The sequence below is a fragment of the Atta cephalotes genome, assembly GCF_000143395.1.
Source record: "Atta cephalotes unplaced genomic scaffold scaffold00011, whole genome shotgun sequence".
In the NCBI taxonomy this organism is placed as follows: domain Eukaryota; kingdom Metazoa; phylum Arthropoda; class Insecta; order Hymenoptera; family Formicidae; genus Atta; species Atta cephalotes.
The window spans coordinates 1,120,916-1,144,736 of NW_012130075.1; the positions used below are offsets into that span (position 1 = coordinate 1,120,916).

General features: G+C 28.2%; 2 protein-coding genes across 2 annotated transcripts in view; one reads left to right on the plus strand and one right to left on the minus strand.

Moving 5' to 3' along the window:
* Window positions 1–1,307: 1,307 nt before the first annotated feature.
* On the plus strand, window positions 1,308–11,167 carry LOC105617109. Its single transcript, XM_012198686.1, has 10 exons — window positions 1,308–1,338; window positions 1,613–1,884; window positions 2,319–2,743; window positions 5,025–5,645; window positions 6,848–6,860; window positions 7,528–7,569; window positions 7,711–7,741; window positions 8,246–8,517; window positions 9,337–9,761; window positions 10,501–11,167. Exons 1-10 carry the CDS (start codon window positions 1,308–1,310, stop codon window positions 11,165–11,167), a joined length of 2,799 nt encoding a protein of 932 aa, XP_012054076.1.
* Window positions 11,168–14,728: 3,561 nt separating this feature from the next.
* The window catches only part of LOC105627944, a 23,255-nt gene continuing 14,162 nt past the window's right edge, over window positions 14,729–23,821 (minus strand). Inside the window, exons 2-8 of the mRNA XM_012209215.1 lie at window positions 20,402–20,525; window positions 20,134–20,219; window positions 18,443–18,535; window positions 17,141–17,203; window positions 16,421–16,504; window positions 15,540–15,782; window positions 14,729–14,875 (exon numbers count right to left, since the gene is read on the minus strand). Coding sequence (XP_012064605.1) covers window positions 14,729–14,875; window positions 15,540–15,782; window positions 16,421–16,504; window positions 17,141–17,203; window positions 18,443–18,535; window positions 20,134–20,219; window positions 20,402–20,525 — 840 coding nt within the window. The remainder of the gene's footprint in view (window positions 14,876–15,539; window positions 15,783–16,420; window positions 16,505–17,140; window positions 17,204–18,442; window positions 18,536–20,133; window positions 20,220–20,401; window positions 20,526–23,821) is intronic.

Sequence of the window (23,821 nt, forward strand, 5' to 3'; positions counted from 1 at the left end):
CATTGTATCCGTTATTCTTTATTCGTTAATTTAAGATTGTATCTCTGTGTTGTAGCACTAAAGGAAGCTTTATAAGCCGAAACGTTTGTTAATTATATTAATTTAAAGTAAATTTAATTATAGCTCGAAATAAGCCACATTGTGTTATTTTTTAAGAAAATATACGAGCATTTTTTACTCCATAAAATATAAAATATTTTTTAAGAAATATATAGAAATGAGAAAGTAAACATTTTATAATTATATAATTATATTTATGATAACCGTTTATTATATATAATACAATGTTAAATTGTAAATATATAGTATACTTACACATTTAAAAAAATTTTAAGTATTTCGTTCATTTGTTATAACAAATCTAGAAATACATTTTTAAGGACACAAAAGTGAAACGTCTTTCAGCGCCAGCAATATCGAAATATGATCCAATAAAAATTAAAGTAACCATAAAAGTAGCGACTGAATCGTTATCATTACTGCAAAAATGTAACAACGTTACTGTTATTGTTAAAGACAGAAAAAAGAAACGATCGTTATAAAAAAAATAATAAAGAAGTAATTGCGTTACAAATAATAACGCAAATAATAACGCAATAATTATTTTCCAACTCTGATAATGTTTTATATATATGTTTTGTATATATATATATATATATATATAAATAATATATATGATGTTTCAGATTTTATCAAAAGATAATGATCGATATTCACTGTCGGTTCTTATATTTAAAACTATCTTAAGTAGCAGTCGTAAGATATTATAAATGATTTACATATCTGTAATCACAGGTCGGTATTCTCATTGTGTGCCGGTATTCTCATTTTTATATTTAAAATTATCTTAAGTACGATCTTAAGATATCATAAATCAATTACAGAGCATATTAGCATCTTAAGACATTTGTAATCCATTTTTATTTCCAGCCTATCGTATGTAATATCTTAAGATGTTAATACAGCTTTTAGTTCATAAAATTTTAAGATTGTATTTAAGACAGTCTTAAATATAAGAATCGGTTATGAATATCGGTCTATAAATTTCGGCCAAAGAATCATATTAATGAATATCAGCTAAAGATATAATAAAATAATTTTCCTAATTTCATAAAATTAATAAATATTAGGACATTAATATTCATGCAGTTTATTATTTCGTTTGCTAATGGCAACTGTGATATTAATTTTTTGAAATGCTTTAGATAAAGCTGATAAGATATTATCTACATCTAAATAAGAATTTTATTCATCATTATAACTCAGTCATTTGATATTTGAACGCGATACACGGTGATAGCAAAGACATGAAGAAAGTATATCTCGCTGCTATAGCAGGTACGTCATTAGCATAAAATTGAGTAAAATTTTATCAGAAATTTTTATGTTTTATTATGCCAACTTTAAATTAAAATATTTTTTTTAGCTGTAGAAATAAACGTCTTAGAATTAAAAGAATTTCGCGAGTGAAATTAACGAATAGAGAATAATTTGTCAAGTGAAATCTATAAAGAATCTTTATAAATAAAATTTGTTCTCTTCTATGTAAATAAAAAAATAAAATTTGTGATGTATATATTAAAACTTAATTCTTCAAAACCTTTTATTTTAGGAAATCTAGGTTCATTGTCAGTGGGTTTAAATATGGGATGGGCATCGCCATCCATACCTTTACTGATAAATGGTGATGGTGCTGGATATCCCGTGCGTTTGAACTTGCAAGAAATCTCTTGGGTGACATCTTTATTTACTCTTGGTGCCGTCCCAGGTTGCATTATTTCCGCATTAACAGTGAATATCATCGGCAGAAAGAACACCATGCTATTTTCAGCTGTGCCTTCGGCAATTGGTTGGTTGCTGATAGTCTTCGCAACATCATCGCCGGTAATAGCTATACATATTGAGTATAACATCCGAGTATTTTTTAGAAAATATAGATAATAAAAATATTAAAAGTTAAAATTTAAAATATTCGTGAGCTATTAATTCTACATTGAATTGTAAATATTCATAATCCTAATTATTCTTATCTTTCAAACAAAATTCTTCTAAGTTTTTCAATTTCTTAAAGTACTTTGTAGAAATATGCACATTTTAAAAGTACATTTAAATTATATATAACTGTAGCTTTTGACAGCATAATCTATTTTTCTTGGATCTCTTTGAATATTTCGCGATTTTCCGTTTAAATTCCAGACTCTTTTTTTCGCGACTTTATTTCGCTGTAATATGAAATCAAATCTAAAATCTCGATCTTTAATTAACAAGAAATGTTTTTCTTCTTAGCAAGCCTTCTTTTGATAAGCTTTTTTTCGCAGGATCTATATATATCGAGGTTTTTATCCGGACTGGCTATGGGCATGCATGTTACAGTCATGCCTATGTATTTGGGCGAGATTTCGCCAGCAAACATTCGCGGTTATTTGGGATCCATGCTGATAGTCGCTATGAAACTTGGTGTTTTGATTGAGTTCACAATAGGTCCGTTTCTTTCAGTGAAAAATCTTGCCTTTATCTCTTTGGCGGCACCTTGTCTGTTCGTGGTCATTTTTATCTGGTTACCAGAATCTCCATACTATTTGATACGCTGCGACGCCAAGGAGAAAGCTATAAACTCTCTTATTCAATTGAGAGGCAAAAAGGATGTTTATAAGGAGGCAGATACCATTGAGCAATCTGTAAAAGTCGATTTGGCTAACAAAGCTGGTTTTCGTGAACTCCTATTTATACCAGGAAATCGCCGGTAAGACGTTACATTTTGATCTATCATTATGTTTTTTGTGGCTGAATTATAATGTATAAGTATACTATTAGTATAAGTATACTAGTAGTAACTTTTGGAATTTAAAGAGATAGGAATATATATATATATATATTTGATATTTGGCGAAAGCAAGAAAGAGAGTTTTAGTGCAGTCTAATGCAGGAGTAAAAAACAGATCTAATGTATCAATAATCCTAGTCAAAACTTGTAGAGATAAATTTTGAGAACAATATGTTATCAATTTCTGTTGACAGTAAGATATCAAACTTCATACAAATGATTAAGTCTGGAAAGTGTAATATATCTAACGATCTCGACAAATTGCCGGAAATCCCCGTTACATAAAACTGATAGGAAACGATAGGAATCTATATAATATCTGTCAAAAATTATCATTTATCTATATTGTTTCACTTTTTATATTCCAAAAGAAATGTTATCGTTTTTTATCATTATCTGAAAACGGATTTAATCCAGTTGGAAGATGATAGAAATCTTTATATTCTTTTACAAATTTATTATTCTTTACAATTTTGAAAGAAAATCTATAATTGTTAATAATTTATTAACAGATTTATTTATTAACAGATGATTCAAAATTTATCTTATAAAATTATAACAGAAACCATTTTGTAATCGATCATACAATCGCAACAACGAACGTTGCGATATTTTCCCATCATATTATTATGATTAAAAATTTTTATTTATCGTGCATGAACGTTACGTAATTCAAAACATATCTTATCGTAAAGTTAAACAACGGGAAGTAGTACACGAGCATTATGCGACCTCATCATCAAATGAATCGGAGTTCTATTTCTCATAAGTAGAACCATTCAGAATAAGATAAAAAGTGTAGTGTTATGAGATTCTTCATAATTTCTTGAATACGAATTCTCAAATTAAGTTTGAAAAGGATAGTAAACAAGAGATATATTTTGAATTTCTAATTCTGCAACAAATTAATTCAAAATAATTCCTGGAAGTTATATGTATAAAAATGCGTTAATATGTATAATAGCATCTGAAATATTAACACCAAAACTCAATAAATTTCTGTACATTCATAATTATTTATTTATGAAGAAAAATATTAATATAACATATAAAATAGTTATGAAAAAAAAAAGAAACGATGAAGAATTACTTGTGGATTTATGATTTCATTGTGCAACTACGATTTTAAGCTATGAAAAGAAATGATAAGAAACGATAAATAAAATAATTATGAAAGAAAATGATAGCAAATCATTTTCCTTCATAATTATTTACGATATTCTTTTGTTAATTTCTGATTCATAAGTAACTGTGAGTAAAAATGGCTGAATTATTTCCTATCGTTTCTTTTGATCTTCTTTTAATAAGGATATGACAATTATTGCTTGTTTGCCATGCTATGTATTCCTACTGAAAAAAATCACGTTAGACAGTTGCATAATGAAATTATGTAATTAAAACATTTAAAACAATGTAATGGATTATTCCAAATTAGTACGTGATGTTAAAATTATGTATTTTGAAGAGTCACGTGATGATATATTCTTTTTTCTTCTATTTCTATCATTCAATTCTTTAAAATTTGATAACTATAAAATCACATGCTGGACAAAATTATTTCTAATATTATGTGATTTTTCAAATTACATCGTTTAAAAAAATTATGTACGGATTTGGAACAATCCGTTACATGATTTACATGTTTTAATTACATGATTTCATCATGTAACGTTGTAACATGATTTTTTTCAGTATGCCAGCGGATTTGCGGAAGAAATGAGCAGGATTTGCAGCTCTTGCTCGGTTTTTACTGCCAGTCTGCCGTTATTACCCACGCAGATTCTGCTTGCTTTCTGCCATCAATCTACTGGTATATAACATGTTAACAGACTCTGTCGATAGATTCTGAACTTAATGCGGACACAGATTGCTGGATGGATCTGCAGTAGGAGTCTAATTAAATTTGCTGCCAATCTTCCAGCAAACTGTTTGAATATAACTTGGTTATATTCGCGAACTAATATGAAACTTTCGATTTTTTTACCGTGGCATTACAAATAAATATTAGTAAAATATTATATTAGTAAAATATTAGATAAATATTGGTTTAAAATTTTTAGTATTAATAATCTTTAAGAAACTCGGAGTTATTGATAATAATTTTTAATAAAAGTTAAAACTATCTATTTTATTATACAGAATTAACGATCGATTTAACTGATAAATTCGTATCAAATTATTCGATTGACTAATTTTGCAGAGCTTTAACAACATTGGTGTGTCTGGTCATATTTCAACAGTTGAGTGGCTCTCAAGCCTTGTTGCAGTACGCTCAAATAATTTTCGATAAGATGAACAGTAATCTGGAAGGCAAATACTTGACTATAATACTGGGCGCCATGCAGCTAGTCTGCACGATTGTCTGCATGATTATCACTGATTGCAGCGGCAGAAAGTTATTGTTGACAATCTCCGCTATCGGTACAGCGTGCTCCACTGCCATAGTCGCAACATATTTTCATCTTCAATATAATCACGTGGATATCAGCAATATAACGTGGTTACCCGCTATAGGCGTGATCCTATTCATAGTCATGTACGGCCTTGGTTTATCAGTGTTACCGTTCACCATGGCTGGTGAATTGTTTTCCATGAACGTGAAGGCCCTCGGCAATATGATAGGCATGATGACGATGACAATCGTAGCGTTTGTCGTCACGAACTTATATCTGATTATAAGTGAAGGTGCCGGTGTGCATACACCGTTCTGGATATTTACCGCGTGCTGTTTTGTCGCTGCTATATTCACGTTTTTTTACGTACCTGAAACTAAAGGCAAAACGTTGGAACAAATACAAAGAAAATTGCATAATCCATCGAAGTGAAAAGAATTTGAGAATGAACGTGTCGATCTTCTCTTGATGAATATTTGAAGAATATTAATTTATTAAATGTTCGCATTTTATTGACGAAAACAAGATTAAAAAACCTTTCGAGATCATAAAATGTAATAGAGACTTAGTAATGGATGATTTTTAAATATAATGTACCAAAGATGTAAAATAGAATATTTAGTACTGTAGAGTCAACTTAAGAAATCTCATTTTTAAGTAACCTTATAAAAAACTAACGGAATTAGATCTAACAAATATTATTGAAACATAAACAAATAATACATATATGTATATATATATATATATATATATATATATATGTGTGTGTGTATATAAATGATAGTTATATGAATGAGTAAAAACACATTTACAATAATTTTTTTTTATAGTTAATGATAGCTAATTCTATGAGAATAAGCTAATAATTTATACATATACATATAATATATATATAATATATTGTTGATGTTATAAATTAAGATTTGTGATGACATTGATAAATCGAACAGATTTTATAATACTATGTCGAGAATTTTATTATTTATATATTTATTGAAATCAATATCATCTGTGAAGTGTTTGTGTAAAGATATAATTAATGTTATATAACATTGAAATAATAATTAATTATATAATATATTGATAAAAGAGAAAAGAAAGGATTTATTATTAATGTCTATTAAAATTGCGCTAATTTAATAGAATTAAATATTGAATATTATAATTAAAATATAATTCATGCTAAAAAATAAATGTGAGCTTATTTTAATTATAATAAATAATTTCTTAAAAATATTTTTACAATTTAATTATAATATTTAATTATGCTGTTTTTGTTGGTACTTTGCTGCTGTTTATTTATCTTTTTTATCTATTATATCGATAATTTCTTTAAAATCTTTTATGACAGATATATGAAATATTCTGATGAGATAATATGATAAAAAAGAAACCAAAACAATAATATTATACAGGATGTTACAAAAAACGTAATCAAATTTTAAGAATATGTAATACTTGTGAAAATAAACTGAAAAGACTTAATTAGCAGAACCATTTATTTCTAAGTTACAAAGAATTTTCTACTTTTTTTACATGCGATCGCGTATTCGTACAGTCGTCCTTCATGAGTTTCTAAGCTCATTACTTATTGATAACAGTTTTTAATTCTCCGTACCGTCAATGTTAGTACATCCACAAACGTTTGTGTTATCGTTGACAGTGTCTATCTTCGATACATAAATTGCTGTTTTCAACATATGAGATAAACCTGGAATCTTTGAACGTATTTGATCTTCAATGAAAAGATGTGCCGAATTGTGTGTTTAAATAAACAGAAGGAAGCACGTTGAATATCTGCTGTAATGAAATTTAGTTTTTACTACTCGGAAAAAATGCTCGGGAAAAAATGTCTTATATATAATTATATATAATTATATAAAATTATATAAAATTATATATAAAATTGGCATATTTTATATAATTATATATATAAAATATGTCCATTATATAACATTTTTTCTTGGTAGTTTTTGGATTTCTACTTATTAAGATTTTTCGATTTGTTTTCACGATTACTACGTATTCTTAAAATTTGGTACCATCTTTTTTGACTACCTTGCATAATGCTTTTGTCAGTACAGATACAATAATGTTTTTATTAGTATTTTGCAATAAAAACTACGTACGTATAACATATAAGATATTTAAGGTATAAATTCGAATTATACATAACACGATATTTGATAATTAAGATTATGTAAAAATTTTCCAAATGTTCAGACATAAACGTTTAAAAAAATATCTTTTTTAAGTAGATATTATAAAGTGTTTTTCTGATTACTTTATAAAATGTTTCAAAAATTTTAGAATATTAATATTCCTCTTTTTACATATCGTCTGACGATTATAATTTTATATCTACCTCTTGAAATGCTTTAGATGAAATTGATATTTTATTATCTGCATCACTTGGATAAGAATACTGCATTCATCGTTACAAATTCATTCATTTAATATTTGTACACGACGATAGGTGATTGTAGTGAAAACATGAAGAAATTATATCTCGCTGCTATAGCAGGTATGTATATATTGGGATTATTATAGAATAGAAAGATATCTCAGAATTGTGCTGAATATTTATTTAATTATTATGTAAAATAAATTAAGCGTTTTTTCATAATTGAAATTTATTTAAATTATTTTTATTTAATATATTTAAATATTCCTATTCAATTTGTTTGCTAATTGATTAATTTTGATTGAATGAAAATAAAAATCGGAGCATAAATCGAATATAATGGGAGAGTAACAGAAGCGTAAATGAAACTTCTAGGAGACGAAAATTGAAACAATGAAACATAAAAGAAGCATTTACACTTCTTTTATATTTTGATGTTTCAATTTTTTTTTTTTCTAGAAATTTCATTTATGCTTCTGTTACTTTCCGATTACATTCGACTTACGCTTTGATTTTTATTTTCATCAGGATGCTTGAGATTCTTTGTAAAATTGTCTTCTTTTATTTAATTAATAAAACATGTGATATATATTAAAGCTTGTTTAAACCCTATTATTTTAATAGGAAATTTAGGTGTGCTGTCAGTGGCTTTCTTTGTCGGTTGGGCATCGCCATCTTTACCTTTATTGCTACATGGTGATGATGCTAAATATCCTGTACGTTTAAACTTAAAAGAAGCCTCTTGGGTGACAGCTTTACTTAGTATTGGTGCCGCCGCAGGTAGCGTTATTTCTGCATTGATTGTGAATATTATCGGCAGGAAGAACACCATGTTATTTACGATTGTGCCCTCAATAATTGCCTGGTTGTTAATAGTCTTCGCAACATCATCGTGGGTAATAATTTAATATGCAATATTCATTAAGTATATTCAAGTATTTTTTACAAAATGATATGTTGGATGTATAAAAACATTGAAAGTTAAAATTTAAAATATTCGTGAGATTTCAGTTCTATATTGGATCATAATTCTAGAACTCAACTAGAAAGAATTGGTCGATTGATATCGATCAACGTTGAATCAGCGTTTTTTTACAATATAATCTACATTTCTCGAATCTCTTTGAATATCTCGCGACTTTCAGTTTAAGTTTCACACTTTATTACACGCTGTAATTCTAACGCGAAAATTATTTGAAAATTATTTTTACAATTATAATAATAATTAGCTTGCACTTTACATGATTACAGCGTTTGATTCCACTGTAAGAAAAATTTCTAGAGAATCAATTGATATTATAAAATAAATATATAATTATGCAAAATATATAATTACACTACACTACAAACTCTAAATGCTGTTTAAAAAAAAAACCTATTATATCTCTCATTTGGACAATATTAGAAAATATGAGTATTTATTATATACCTATTTCAATTTCTTAATTAAATCCACAAAAAAGCTATATTATGGACTTTGGAAACTGTATAAAAGCAAATAAATAAGCAAAGCTTATAAATAAATATGTATAAAAAGATATATGCTTACAAATTTCATATATAAACAAATATACATGATAAGTTTCTGTGTAATATTATTCTATTAAAAAAAGAGATCATGGTATCTTCTTGAATCTGGAAGATAAAGTTCCTCGAAGTAAATCGATTTTCTCTGTTCAATCTTTTTATTTTTCTGTCATTTCTCTGTTTCACAGGAGCTATACATATCGAGGTTTATATCCGGACTAGCTCTGGGCATTATTTCTATGTCCACGCCGATGTATGTGAGCGAGATTTCGCCGGCTGATATTCGCGGCAATTTGGGATCTATACTGGCAGTCGCTGGGAAACTCGGTATTTTGATCGAGTTCACAATAGGTCCATTTCTTTCAGTGAGAAATCTCGCCCTCGTCTCTTTGGTGGGACCATGCCTGTTTCTGGTCACTTTTATTTGGCTACCGGAATCCCCATATCACTTGATGCGTTGCAACACCAAGCAAAAAGCCATAAACTCTCTTGTTCAATTAAGAGGCAAAGAGGATGTTTATAAGGAGGCAGACAGTATTGAGCAATTTGTAAAAGACGATTTGGCTAATAAAGCTGGTATCCATGAACTCCTATTTATCCCAGGAAATCGCAGGTAAGAAGTCAAATTTCTGTTTGTTGTTTTATCAAAATAAATTAATAAAATTTTAATTCACGTATCACAAAAATTTTCAAAGATTTCCTGTTACCACGAATAAAAATTAGATATTGGATTTAAAAAGATTTACAAATAAGTGTACAAATCATTTTTATATTTGTATAATTGTATAATTGTATTGTAATCGTTGGAGAACATTAAAAAGTTTTTTTTTGCTAATAATTTCTTGTGTGTGTATGTGTACGGGGTGTAAAATGTCCCGGAGCCATCAAATATCTTGAAAAGTAAGCATTTTTGAGAAAAATATTTTAGACAAAGATTATAGAGTTATAGAGAGAAAAAGATCTATTCATCGATTTTTTTAAATAGCATATCTTATTTTTGATGCCAGAATCTGATAGTTGGTGTCAGCTTTTTAAAACACTGATAAAATTATATTTAAAACACTGATATAATTATGATAAAATTATTTATCATTAAATACTTTTTAAGTTATAAAGCTTGAAAGTTTCAGTACCGCCGATATTAGCATTACTCAACGTGTCTAACCGACGCGAAATAGATCTTTTTAAACCCTATAACTTTTGTCAAAAATGCTTATTTTTCAAGATTTTGAAGAGTCCAGGATTTTTTGTTCCTGTATATACATACGTATAGTGTTTAGAGTTATAACAACTTTAAAATACTTTGATAATAGAACGATCTAATCGATAAATTTGCTCGAATAATATTGCAGAGCCCTAATAACGTTGCTGTGCCTGGCCTTAGTTCAACAGTTGAGCGGTTCTCAAGCCGTAATGCAGTATGCTCAATTAATATTTGATGAGATGGATGGTAATCTAGAGGGTAAATACTTGACTATGATATTGGGCGTCATGCAACTAATTTGCGCGATCGTCAGCATGTTCATCACCGATTGTAGCGGTAGGAAATCATGGCTGATGATCTCCACTATCGGTTCTGCATGCTCTACCGCTATGGTTGCAACATACTTTCATCTTCAGTACTATCACATGGATACCAGCAATATAATATGGTTGCCCGCCATTGGCGTGATCTTATATAGAGTCATGTTTAGCCTGGGTTTGGGGGTGTTACCCTTCACTATGGGCGGCGAATTGTTTCCCATGAACGTAAAGGCCCTCGGCATTATGATAGGCATAATGACAATCCATATCACAGCCTTTGTCGTGGAGAGTCTGTATCTGGTTGTAAGCGAAAGTACCGGTATGCATACGCCATTCTGGATATTCACCATGTGCAGCCTTGCTGGTGCTTTATTCACAATTTTCTATGTACCTGAAACCAAAGGCAGGACGCTAGAGCAGATACAGAAAAAATTGCACGGCTCGTCGAAACAAGAAGAACTCAAAAATGAAGTATTTTCAAGTGTTAATATTTGATAAATATTGATTTGCGAAATATTCTCCTTTTAATTGAGGGAAAATTTTTGAGGTCAGTTTACATTGAAAAAATACTAAATTTTTATAAATATTCGATTTAATAGTTACAAGTATCTAAATATTTACTGAATATAACACATATACTCGTATTTATTTGATATAAAAGCTATTAATTTAATTTTAAATTATCATTTTTTATTAAGTAAAAATTTATTTATTGTAAGTATACGTTCAGAGTACTATTCAAAATAATTTGAAGAAATTTGGAAGACAATTTAATATATCAGTAATTTCATAAATTAGATAAAAAAAAGAGAGATATTCATTACAAATTTGATTCATAAAGATTTTTTATAGAGTATATTTGCAAAGATTTTTCTTTATTCACGAAATCCTTTTAATTCTAAGATATTTTTATTTATAAAGCTAAAGAAACAATTTTTATTTAAAATTGATATGATAAAATTTACATCTGACAAGGAACTATTAAATAATTACACACCAATTTTAATAAGACTTATTTAGTAAAAATATTTTCACACAAACTGAAGAATAATGATGTCAATTTTATAAATATATATTAAGATTTAGTTTTTTTTTTCAGTCTACGCTTGTTTCTACAATTTTTTTTTCTCACAGAGTTATTGAGATTAAATTTTCTGACTTGACGATGTCAAATATATAAGGTAGCTATGGCAGTGTCGCTGCGCTTGGCTTAGCGCCGAGACACTACTGTGTCTCCAGATTTATAAAGGTGCTTTTTCATGCACATTCGACGCTTATTTTTGATGTTAAAATAAGTCATGTAGAAATTGATATTAATCGTCAATTTTGATCATGTAACTTATTTTGACACTGAAAATGAGGGTTGAGCGTCAATATAAAAAGGTAATTAATTTATAATTAATACTTAATTTATAATTTATAGCTATTGTACAAAATGTAGTTTATAAAAAAAAATTTGTGTGATATTTAATTAATAAACACTTGTTATGTGTGCTATTGTAAAAAAAATTATATTCATGTTATATAAAATGCGCAACGAATCATATATTGGGTTGTCCGGAAAGTTCGTGCCGACTAACCTATATAATTTAATAAATGTATACTAAAATTTAAATTTTCTACGTTTCAATTTTCTTTCAACATCAGCACGAACTTTCCGGACAACTCAATAATATCTAATTAGATATTAAAATTATTATTCACATATTGCTTTTATTATTTTAACATTGATGATTGCCAATAAAATTGACATCATTATTCTTCAGTTTGTGTGAAAGTATTTTTACTAAATAAGTCTTATTAAAATTGGTGTGTAATTATTTAATAGTTCCTTGTCAGATGTAAATTTTATCATATCAATTTTAAATAAAAATTGTTTCTTTATAAATAAAAATATCTTAGAATTAAAAGGATTTCGTGAATAAAGAAAAATCTTTGCAAATATACTCTATAAAAAATCTTTATGAATCAAATTTGTAATGAATATCTCTCTTTTTTTTAATCTAATTTATGAAATTACTGATATATTAAATTGTCTTTCAAATTTCTTCAAATTATTTTTAGGATATCTAGGAATGCTGCAATGGACTTATTATATATATATTATATATATTATATATATATATATATATATGTCATTATAATCATATGTTTACTGATAAATGGTGCCCGAGCATCTCGTGCGTTTAAATTTGAAAGGAATCTCCTGGGTAAATATTTTTCTCGATATCAGTGCCACGATACGTTGCTTTTATTTCTGCATTGATGGTGAATGTCATTGGCAGAGAAAAACATTATGTTACGACTCAGCAATTAATTGTTAATAGCCTTTACAATATCGTCATCGGTAATTTAATAATTGTTACATTTGCTAGGTATAATTAAATACTTTCTACAAAACAATAAGTTGAGTGTATAAAAGCATTGAAAGTTAAAACATTCATGAGATATTATAGTTTTATATCATAATACTCTTCCTTTTCAAAGTTTTTCCAAGCTTTTCAAAATTTCTTGAAGTTTGAGAGTACATTATAAAAGTACATTTAGATTACACTCTAGCTTTTAATGGCATAATCTACTTTCCTTTGGACTTCTTTGAGTGTTTCACAACTTTCTGTTTAAATTACAAACTTTTGCTGTAATATTCTTGCTGTAATATGCAATCAAACCTATAAGCGAGATAATCTTTAATCGATAAGAAATAATTTTCTTCCTAACAAACAAAATCCTTTATTCAATAAGCTAATATATTAGATAAATTAATTAATTACAGATGTAATAAAATTAAAAAAAACAGTGCTTCTAAGAAAAAAATTATTTGAAAATTGTTTACATAATTATAATTAGCTTGTTACATAATGGATGACCACACTTGTTTCACTATATTATATAAGAAAATTGTAAAGAAATCGCAAAATATTAGAAATATAGTTAGAAATATATAATTGCGCAAACTGAACGTTATTTGAAAAAAATAAAATAAAATAAAAAATGCTATATATTTCATGTAATATAAATTTATTAAGATACATAAGTATATGCAATTTCTATAAAAATTTATTTTGAATTAAACTCACAAAGATGTATGTAATATTAAATTGCAGCATAGAGAAATAAATATGCTTATAATATACATACATATTAAGCTTCCATGTTATTCCTTCAAAAGACAGAGATCGTAGTTTAAGTTTAAGTTTAAAAGATAAATTGCTCGAAATAAGGATTAGGCTTGTTCAATTCTTTTATCTTCCTGTCCGTTCTTTGTATTTCGCATGAGATATACGTATAAATGAAGGTTTACATCCGGTCTGGTTACGGGCATCGCTTATTCAACTACATCGATATTTCACCGGCAGCAATTTGGAATCCATGCTGACAGTCAGCTCTTTAATTTCCGTATGATAGACCCTCTTTCTTTCGATGAGAAATTTCATCTTCATCTCTTTGGCGAAGCCATGCTTATTTGTGGTCGCTTTCATCTGACTACCGAAATCCACGTATTTGATGCGCTGAGAGTCCCAATAGAAAGCTATTACTCTCTTGTTGAGAGGCAAAGAGGATATTTACATGCAAGGAGACAGATAGTATTGATCAATTCGTAAAAGCCGATTTGCTAACAAAACTGGTTTCCATGAACTTCTATTTGTCGAGAAATCGCAGGTAAGACATCAAATTTGTCTTTTTTACGATTATTAATATCTATCGTTATATTAATAATCGTTCGCAATCAAATAAAATTTTCGAAAATTTCATACCGAGGTCCTAATTTCGTTTTTAATTTCATTTTTAACATTTCCGCATTTATTAATAAATTTTTTCAACTTAATTTTTTTTTCTTGGACTATTTATCGAGCAAAGGGATAGAAATTTCTATCGTGTGGTTAGACCGTTATTATAAAGTAGAAGATAAATAAAGTTATATCTGTAGGTTTTTTAATAAAAAAATCCATCGATATATTTACATAATAACACAGGAACTTCACAGAGATCAATCACATGTATAGATTCAGACTATTAACAATTGCATGTGATTGTGTTTCAGGTATATCCATCTTTTCATGAGCAATGATTGTGTTCCTCGTCGCTCGACGGCAAGGATTGATTGACCACGATCGTTATAGCATCATTAGGTTGCAGCCAGGTCCTCGAGTTATGTTCAATTTTCGGCGAATATTTTATTGGAATCTCTGCTACTGGCGTTTTCTGAAATATTTATATATATATATATATATATATATATATATATATATATATATGTATACCTTAAAAATCTTCATCTCTCTATTTAATTATTTATGCAGCAAAATTTAATAAACAAAAACGCAAATTTCAATCAATTACTTTAATTCTGTTTATTTAATCTTTTTGGAAAAGACAATTGTTTGTCATAAAAATAGATTTTCACGAGATATCATTTTATAATGTTGAATACACATTTTAATTTAAAATTAATTAAAGCACATAAGCTTCTAAAAAATATGAAATAATTATTTTTTGTTTTCCTGTTAGTAAAATATATATTTGAAATATGAGTTTCATTTCGGAGACTCGATATTTTTTGTAGAATATTTCATATATATTGTACTTTTAATAATTTTTTTAAAACTCGAATTGAGACGAAATCGCTCCATCTCCAATTTTCAATGACAAGCGAGGAGAGAGAGTTTTGTGACAATTGAAAATTGATATTCAAGTTTTAGCAGATTTATGAAAACGGCATGTACCGCGCAAAATATATGTATACAAGCGCGATGTTTTATCTGTGATAGCAAAAAGGCAATGTTTCTTCTCTCTTCTCATGTTTCTAGATTTGTAACTCTATTTTTAGTTCCTTCCGAAACAAGATATGCATATACAAGTAACATACACGCTCACCTGACCTCTCTATCTGACTCGGTGATGATGATGTATTATCTGGAAACTGGACGTGCTTCCTCGATACTCGACTCCCGGTAGGACTTTTCTCCGATAACAGAGGATTGTGACACGCTGTGGGGCTTTGAGTCGGTGTTGCTTTTGTTTCATTATTAGTTATGCCTCTTCGTGAACTTAGACAGGATGTGGTGGCGGTCGTAGTCGCTGGTTGAGTTACATATCTCACTACTGGGATCTTCAACGAATATTGTATGAGATGTAAATAGATACTATATCTATTTACATCTCATACAATGTACAATGAAAAAGAGGTATTTTATAATATGAATTTAGCAAAGCAACGATATAGATTGCGTTAAAAGGTTATGAATTTAAAAGCTTACGAATTATAGTCAATATATATGTTTTTTATAAGAATTGCCAAGATTATAGGAAAATTTTGTTTATATAGCGATAATCTTAATAATGAGAAAAGAATTCAATGCGGCACACCTCTTAAAGGGACATTATAAATATAAAGGAATCTGACAAACAATTCTCTTGGGATATTGGGTAATTGACGTAATAGTTGCTACAGCTGTCCCCTTCGATCATTAGCTTTTAGGAAATATTCATATTTTTTCATACATTTTGACTATCGCTATCTTCTTATTTTTATACCATCAGCTATTATATAGGGAATATACACAAACACTTGCATGATTAATTCGAGAATTGTTTTACAATTAGATCCGTTGTTTGCAAACTATCTCAATACGCTTCCGTGGTTACATCTTGGCAAAATGTTTGCAAACAGAGTGAGAGAGCTAAATAATTTCACTCAACTTTTCTCTTGTCCAATTGTTCTTTCTACGTAACTTTCGGAATACTGACCCTGTATTCGTAGTCGTGTGCAGCGGTGCCACGACCAGCCGAATATTCTTGATACTGCGAGATGACACATAACAACGAGTATATCTGTAATAATATCTGTATTTAGTCAGAGAGCACGTGAGAGAGATTGTATACAATCCATAAATGCATCAATTTTGCCAACGGTGGCAAATATTTATATATAAATGATGAAAAGAAAATAATGTTATTTCAACAGCATTATTTTAATTAAAAATAATTTTGTTGATTTATTTAATAACAGTATTAATGAAATAAATAAAATTTTATGAAAACAAGAACATACTTGTTTTATTAAATAATGTTATTGAATTAACAAAATTATTTTCAATTAAGATAATACTGTTGATACATCTTTTTTTTCAGAGAGTTGATTGATTAATTCCTCGTTTTTACTTATTATTTCACATTTATACTTCGTATATTAAAATTATAATTAAATTTCTCACAAAATCAAATAAAACCAGTTTAAAAATATCTGGATTATAGCGCCAAATTGTTTTCCATCGCATCGTGAATAATTTTGTTCCTGCAAGAATTAGACAGAAAACAGAAAACATAAGACTTTAATATTTGCAAAAAAAATGTTTTGTTAAGAGTAATTTGTAAAATTTTTTAATAAAAAGTAAAAAAAATTATCGTTTTATATTTAAAATAATATTTCCTTCTTTACTTTTATCAAGATTAATCGAATATACTTACATTTAAACAAAGTAGAAAGAAATTTAGCGTGTAGAGCATAAGTTTCGTTGGATTAAAGTCAGGCTGTAACAGATCGATTTTATAGAAATCATGCATGAGTTTTATTTCATGTAAATAAACATGTTAAGAAAAATTCATAAGATTTCCATAAAGATTTGAAAAAATATTTATGTACATATATCTGTCTTCGATTACGTTTTCTATGATTTATTTTAAAAGGCTGCCGAGTTTAATTTTAATATATATTTTTAATATTATGTTTTCTTTTAATATTTTTCTTATAAAGAACGGCGATATAAAGCCTTTCAAGCTATTTCATTCATAAATTCCGAACATTGAAAAACGAAAGAGAAATAAAAAAAAAAACGAGAAAGGTAAAAGGAAAAAAAAATAAAACATTATATTTCATGTATCACATAAAATTTTACTAAAAACTTTAATACTACAATGGAATTCAGAAAGAAATTTATTGTGATTAAAACTCTACAGAATGTGACGTTTGATTAATTATAAATTCAATATGGGATGCAGCCTGAATATATAAAACAGATATTGATTTTCAGAAAATTATATGCTCGAGAGTAGGCGTAAATGAAGAAAGTTTTTTCTTGTATTCTTGTTTTCGAACTTATGCCTCTTTTCTATCAAACTTTCAAATTAATTTTTACTTTCAAAGAGCTTTCATTGAGCCGGTTTTATAAGAAAGATTAACTTGCTACACGATACATCGTAGAACATAATAAAGTATTGATCGAGTTTCGTATCGATTATCCGACAATAATCGGATTATCAAATATTTAAGACAGTTTATAAGGAAATAGTTTGTGAGAATCAAAAGTTCTTTTCCTTTCATGTTCCTCAAATGTATTCTCGAGAAATTAATTATTGTTACGCTAAAATGTGTAAAGGATTTCTGATAACAAGATAAAAAATATTCTTGATATATTTAATCTTATCGTAACTTTATGCAATATAAAAATAAAACAATATTAAAATTTGATTAATAATTTCTATTTTTCTACCTAGAAATTAAATGTAAGATTGACTTAATATCTTGAGATAAGAAATAACACATATAAATTTAAGTTTTATACATTCCTATGTTTAAAATCTGTACTTGTTATAACACGCACTACGCCATAGTATTTGGCAAAATCGATGTCCAAAATCATTTTATTTTAGATTTAAGAATTTTTAAAAATAAAATATTCTCCTGTTGATAATAAATATGATTATCCCTGTTGAACTCTACAATAGCATTGGATTTGAAAATCTTTTCTATGAGTGACAATCTGAACTCACTGTGACGACGAACATGTATAAGGAATGTGTTATATCGATGATGCAACACGTCATGACTGTGATAATCCATGGTATCAGCAATATCTTGTAATCCTGAAAAGTTATTTATGTTATAATAAGTGATAGCTTGTAAAAAAGACTTATTATATAGAGAATTAATTTTTTATTAATATAGTTTAATGTAAAATTGTACTTATATATAAAAACGAAGATAATATTGTATTAACGTAAAATTTTTTTTCACGAATATTTATTCTATGCTATTCACACTGCCACGCACTACATTAAATTTTTAAAGTTCTAATTATGTTTTTTTAATTATGTATAAATATTTTGATAAAATAAATAAAACAAAATGCTATATACTAATGATGATTCTATAATATAATACGCAACGTGGAGTCTAACACGTCAAGTATATTTATTTCTGTTGAATTAAATAATCTCTTTGTAACGCTCGCAAAATGCTCCCATCACGTTATCGGTGTTTTTCTGGTTATTAATATTCATGAATATATACGAATTTCTTTCGCGCGCGAATCCTACAGCTTGTTTTATTAATGATATTCGTCATGAAGTAAGTACTCAGAATAATTAAGATTCATGTTCTCGTTCTGGTTTTTTTCTGATTCGCCCACGTGAGTTTACAATTTTTATCGTTTATAATAATAATAACATGCACGCAAAGTGGATTACCTACATAGCACGTTATATTGACTGGCTTAGCACCTATACACATATATGTTATTTCATAAAAATCTCGCTGGTCAATAGAAAAGTATCAGGATAAAAAAATTTTAAAAAAATTGTTAAGATCTTTATCTATTATTTAAAGCATTAATACACTTATCATAATAAATAAAACTTATAAATAGATCTTTAAATTTAAACATTTATTTAATTATTTTATTTAAAAAATTGTCAGAAGTATAAAAATATACCAGAAGCTAATTAGAAAAAAAATTCCTATTAATTATCTGATTTTGATTATTCAAGAGAATATATCAAACTTATGGTAAGAAATTAGAAACTATTTAAGAAAATTTGGGCTTTTCGTGAAAAACCTAAATGTTAATAAACAATATATGAATATTGAATTGTTTACTCAAATATCCATTCTGTGTTACGTGTTCTAATGGCATGTATCTCTTGGGAATAACGCGTGTGCGTCATACCTGTAGCTTTTATACGATCCATTCGGGAGCAGCGATAATACTGTTTTATCACGTGCCAAGTGGGAGAGCGAAAGTATTTTCTACAGCATTCTCACAGAGAATTGAGTTTAGTTGCAAATATAATAGATATGAAAATAGAAGAATTTCTATGTTTTGAGAAAGATAGAGATAATAGAATAAACGAAAGATTTTCTTTGCGCAAAATAATAGAATTTAGCTATTCGGTAAAACGTGATAGAAATGTTTACAAGGATTATCGTAGGATTATAAAGTAGAATTAGTTAAAGTAGAATTAAAGTAGTATGGTAAATAAATTTTAGGTAACTTTCTATCTATAATATAATAACACAGTCTAATGTAAGCAAATTTAACTAACTAATTTAAATAAAAAAATACAATCGAAATTCTACTGCATTTCCAAAATTGATTTCTTAACTTTTCTAATAAATTACATATAAGAAATGATGATTGTACGATATTATGCATTAATTGTTGTACTCCGAAATTTTGCCCTACCTTGTATAAGCCGTACAAAAGAAGGAGACTGCACAGCACGCCACAGCAGGAGCAGATAAGCAGCATTCCGTTGAATTGAATCGTCGCTGAAGCAATGTAAGCAATATAATATCGTTTAAGCGAAGCCGTCTACTTGTAAATGTAGACAATTCCATGCGCGAGAATCGAGAACTTTTTCAATCGAGACTAGAGAATATTGGAGCGGAAAAAAAATAGATATTGTTAACTCGCTATAATATCATCTACTTACTATCTACTATCTACTTACTCGGTGACATGGTCCCTGATTCTAGAAAGCTGGACGATTCCGGTAAAGAAACGGTTCCTTTTAGATACTGACTCTCCACCCAAAGAATCATGCCGGTAATCGACGCTAACAACGCGAAGTATATCTAGAGTGTGGGAACCGGGGATTGTTATTAATGTATATTTATAAAATACACAAGCATTAATGTAATAAGTCGAGACACTCCAAACATCAAAATCTTGGGGGTGCCAAAACCATTTGAGGAATTTTACAATAGCCATATAATAAGAAAATATCTATTAACGATAAGGATACGTTCTATTTGATGTTTATTATTATTTTTACGTGTTTACTTGGATTCATGATGTAAAAAAAAAGGTGTAATCCCGTGGACTAAGAGAGTGAATTTGGAACCAAATTTGATTGGCTGTTCTATTATGTTAATGTTATTATATGCAGGAAAGTGCATTTAGGCTCATTTTCAAATTTGATCGATTGTTTCCTGTATTGCTATTGCGCAATGTTACATCTTTTTTTTACATCATATTGGAATCATTTCATCTTTGTTGTTTATCAAATGTTAAATAAAGAAAAATAAAACTCGCGAGCGTTGTGAGTACCAAGTGGAATGCACTCTAAATATGTATTAATATTAATCAATTTACTTCAATAAAATTATTAATTAAGATTAATTTATTAACATCATTAATGCGTACCATGAATCTTTTATATTTTTGATCTAAATATTTTTGTGTCCAGTAGATTTGAATAAAATTTAAAAATCGAACGAACAGTTTAATGGAATTATATTCTTTTTAAAATAAAAAGAGATGCAAATGGGGTCGACAGTCCACAAAGGATTAAACTAGTTGCTCTGCATAATGCATAATAATCAGACATATCCTCGTATAAGCGTCGTGCTATTAACTACGTTAACATTAACATTCGCGATTTAATCTCTCCCCATTGTGTCGCACATTTAATTGAGCAAATCTATATCAGTCTCGTTGTTCTTCAGCTCATCTGCATCGATATTTTAGATATTGATTTTACGAGGGCACGAAAAATAGAGAGACAACAGGCAGATAACGTGAGTTCGATATTCAGAAAATAATTCGATTTCGCGTCAGTAAGCTCGGTAGCAATCCTGTTGGCAATTTGTGGGGCGGAGTATCATACGAAGTATGCCCGTTGCAATAATCCGAGTTAGTTTAATTCGGATAGCATCGGCAGGGAAGATCTCGATGGTATCGAATTCTATACGGGCGTCTCGTGGTCGGCATCCGTGATAATTCGTCGATATTAAACCAACATTCTCCTTTTCACCACCCCAATGTTCGCTTTTTCTCTTACCGCATGCCCGAGATAATTGCGAGCCACAAGTGTCCGGCACGTAATTTCTAGTATTTCATTTATAAAGAGGAAAGACGTGGATTGCATTGCTTATGAGAGAATTACACAAATTAAGATTTCCATTATTACAATTCAATAATAACGATTCCAATAATCAAATAAATTAAACAATACAAATATAAGGTTAAGAATCAATTCAGGATAAAGTATAATATTAAAAGTAATATTATTGTAAGCAATATAAAAACGTTCATATGGTATGAAGATTATAACACCGTAAATTTCCTCTCAATTTATAATAGGTTGATTCAGTGAAAATTAATGTAACTAAACAAAATATTATAAAAATTTTTAATAATTTTTGGACATTCGAATAATCAGCAGTTGCAAATAGAATATGAAGGATGTATACATCTTCGTTACATTAATTTTCACTGGACCAACCTATTGTAAATTGAGAGGAAAGTATTATAGATTTCATACGATTGTGACTTCTGGAATAGACTAACAACAAGTTTCGATGGGAAGCCGATTGAATTTAGGCCGTATTATATAATTATTATTTCCAACATGAGAGTACACATGCGCTTTTTATATGTTGAACATCTTGCGAAGTTACCGATAACATTTAAATTTATTTTTTAACATTGAGAAGGATCCGATAGGGATTGAAACGTCTATACGTTGCTTATAATAACATTGTTACTCATACTTTAGCCTGAGTTGGGTCTTAGCCCTATATTATATTGTCCAAAATTACAATTTTGCAATTCGCGGTGCTTTTTTAGAACCACTCGAAATTATCCTACGCAATTATTTAAATTTAGACACGTCTCTTGTCAGAATCGCGTTTCATTTACCGATATTGCAATATTGCGGAAGAGTAAAATCAAATTAGTTGGACGCGAATATAATATCGCGTATTGAAATTATCGGGTTAATATAGGATGGCCTTATACTATTCGATACATCGAAACATAATCACGTTAGGTAACGAGCTGTGAATTCGAAATGTAGAGAAATGTATAAATCATAAATTCGAATTTAAACTATCGCACGTGAGAAGCCTTGGTATCTTATCTCTGAGTTTGTAATTTGACTTATCGTAGTTCCCCAAGCGGAACAATAAGTTACGTTAACGTCAAAATGATATTTAATTGAATTGGAAATTATTGAAAAGTGGCTTTTAATGATCATTTTGTAGTCATTTTGACATCATTTTAATAGCCATGACGTTTTGCTTGTTTTAGCACCGAGACACTATCGAGCCTGTAAATCATAATGACTTGTTATTTTGCTTGGGCTTCGTTTAATTTGTTTAAAATCACAAAAAATTTGAAAAAAATTCTTAAATACTCACTTGTGAAAGCTTTAACAACGAATTTATATTCTGACAGAGGTCAGACTGTGTATTATTAATTTTTTATAGATTTAAATTTATCTACCAGAATTTGATAATAAAAAATCGATTGTGTCAATTCGATATTCGTTCTTACTAATTTTGCTAAATATAAAAAAGTGCCTGCTATTCTATAGAATATACCCTTAACAACCAAACGTTTTGTTAATTTATGAGACGACTTTTTTATTTTTTGCTAATAAAGAATCAATATAATTGAATATTCACTTATTTTCATTATTGACAATTATTTATAAAAGAAACTGTTTAATTTTAAGATATTAAAATGTTTTATTTCTTATCTTCTTTTTTTAAATACTTAAGTGTTTTAGTTTTAAACAAGCATGCATTAAAAAAAATGTTTAGTTTTAAAAAAAGTGTCTTATTTAAAAATATATAAATGTGTTCAATTTTTTAAAGTATATTATTTGGAAACACAAAAATGTTTAGTTTTGAAAGATATTTTAAATAACGCTAAAAGTTGTTTTATTTTGGATAATGTTAGTTCTTAGATATTTTTTACGTTTAAATTATGCGTTCTAAATAAAGACAATAATTTATACTTGTTATATTTATTTATTAAACATTAAATGAACATTGTGTTTTAAATGTAAACATTTTAAATACTTTTTACAGTATAGTTATTTATTTTATATTCTTTTTTCATAAATTACTGATTTTTCATCCTA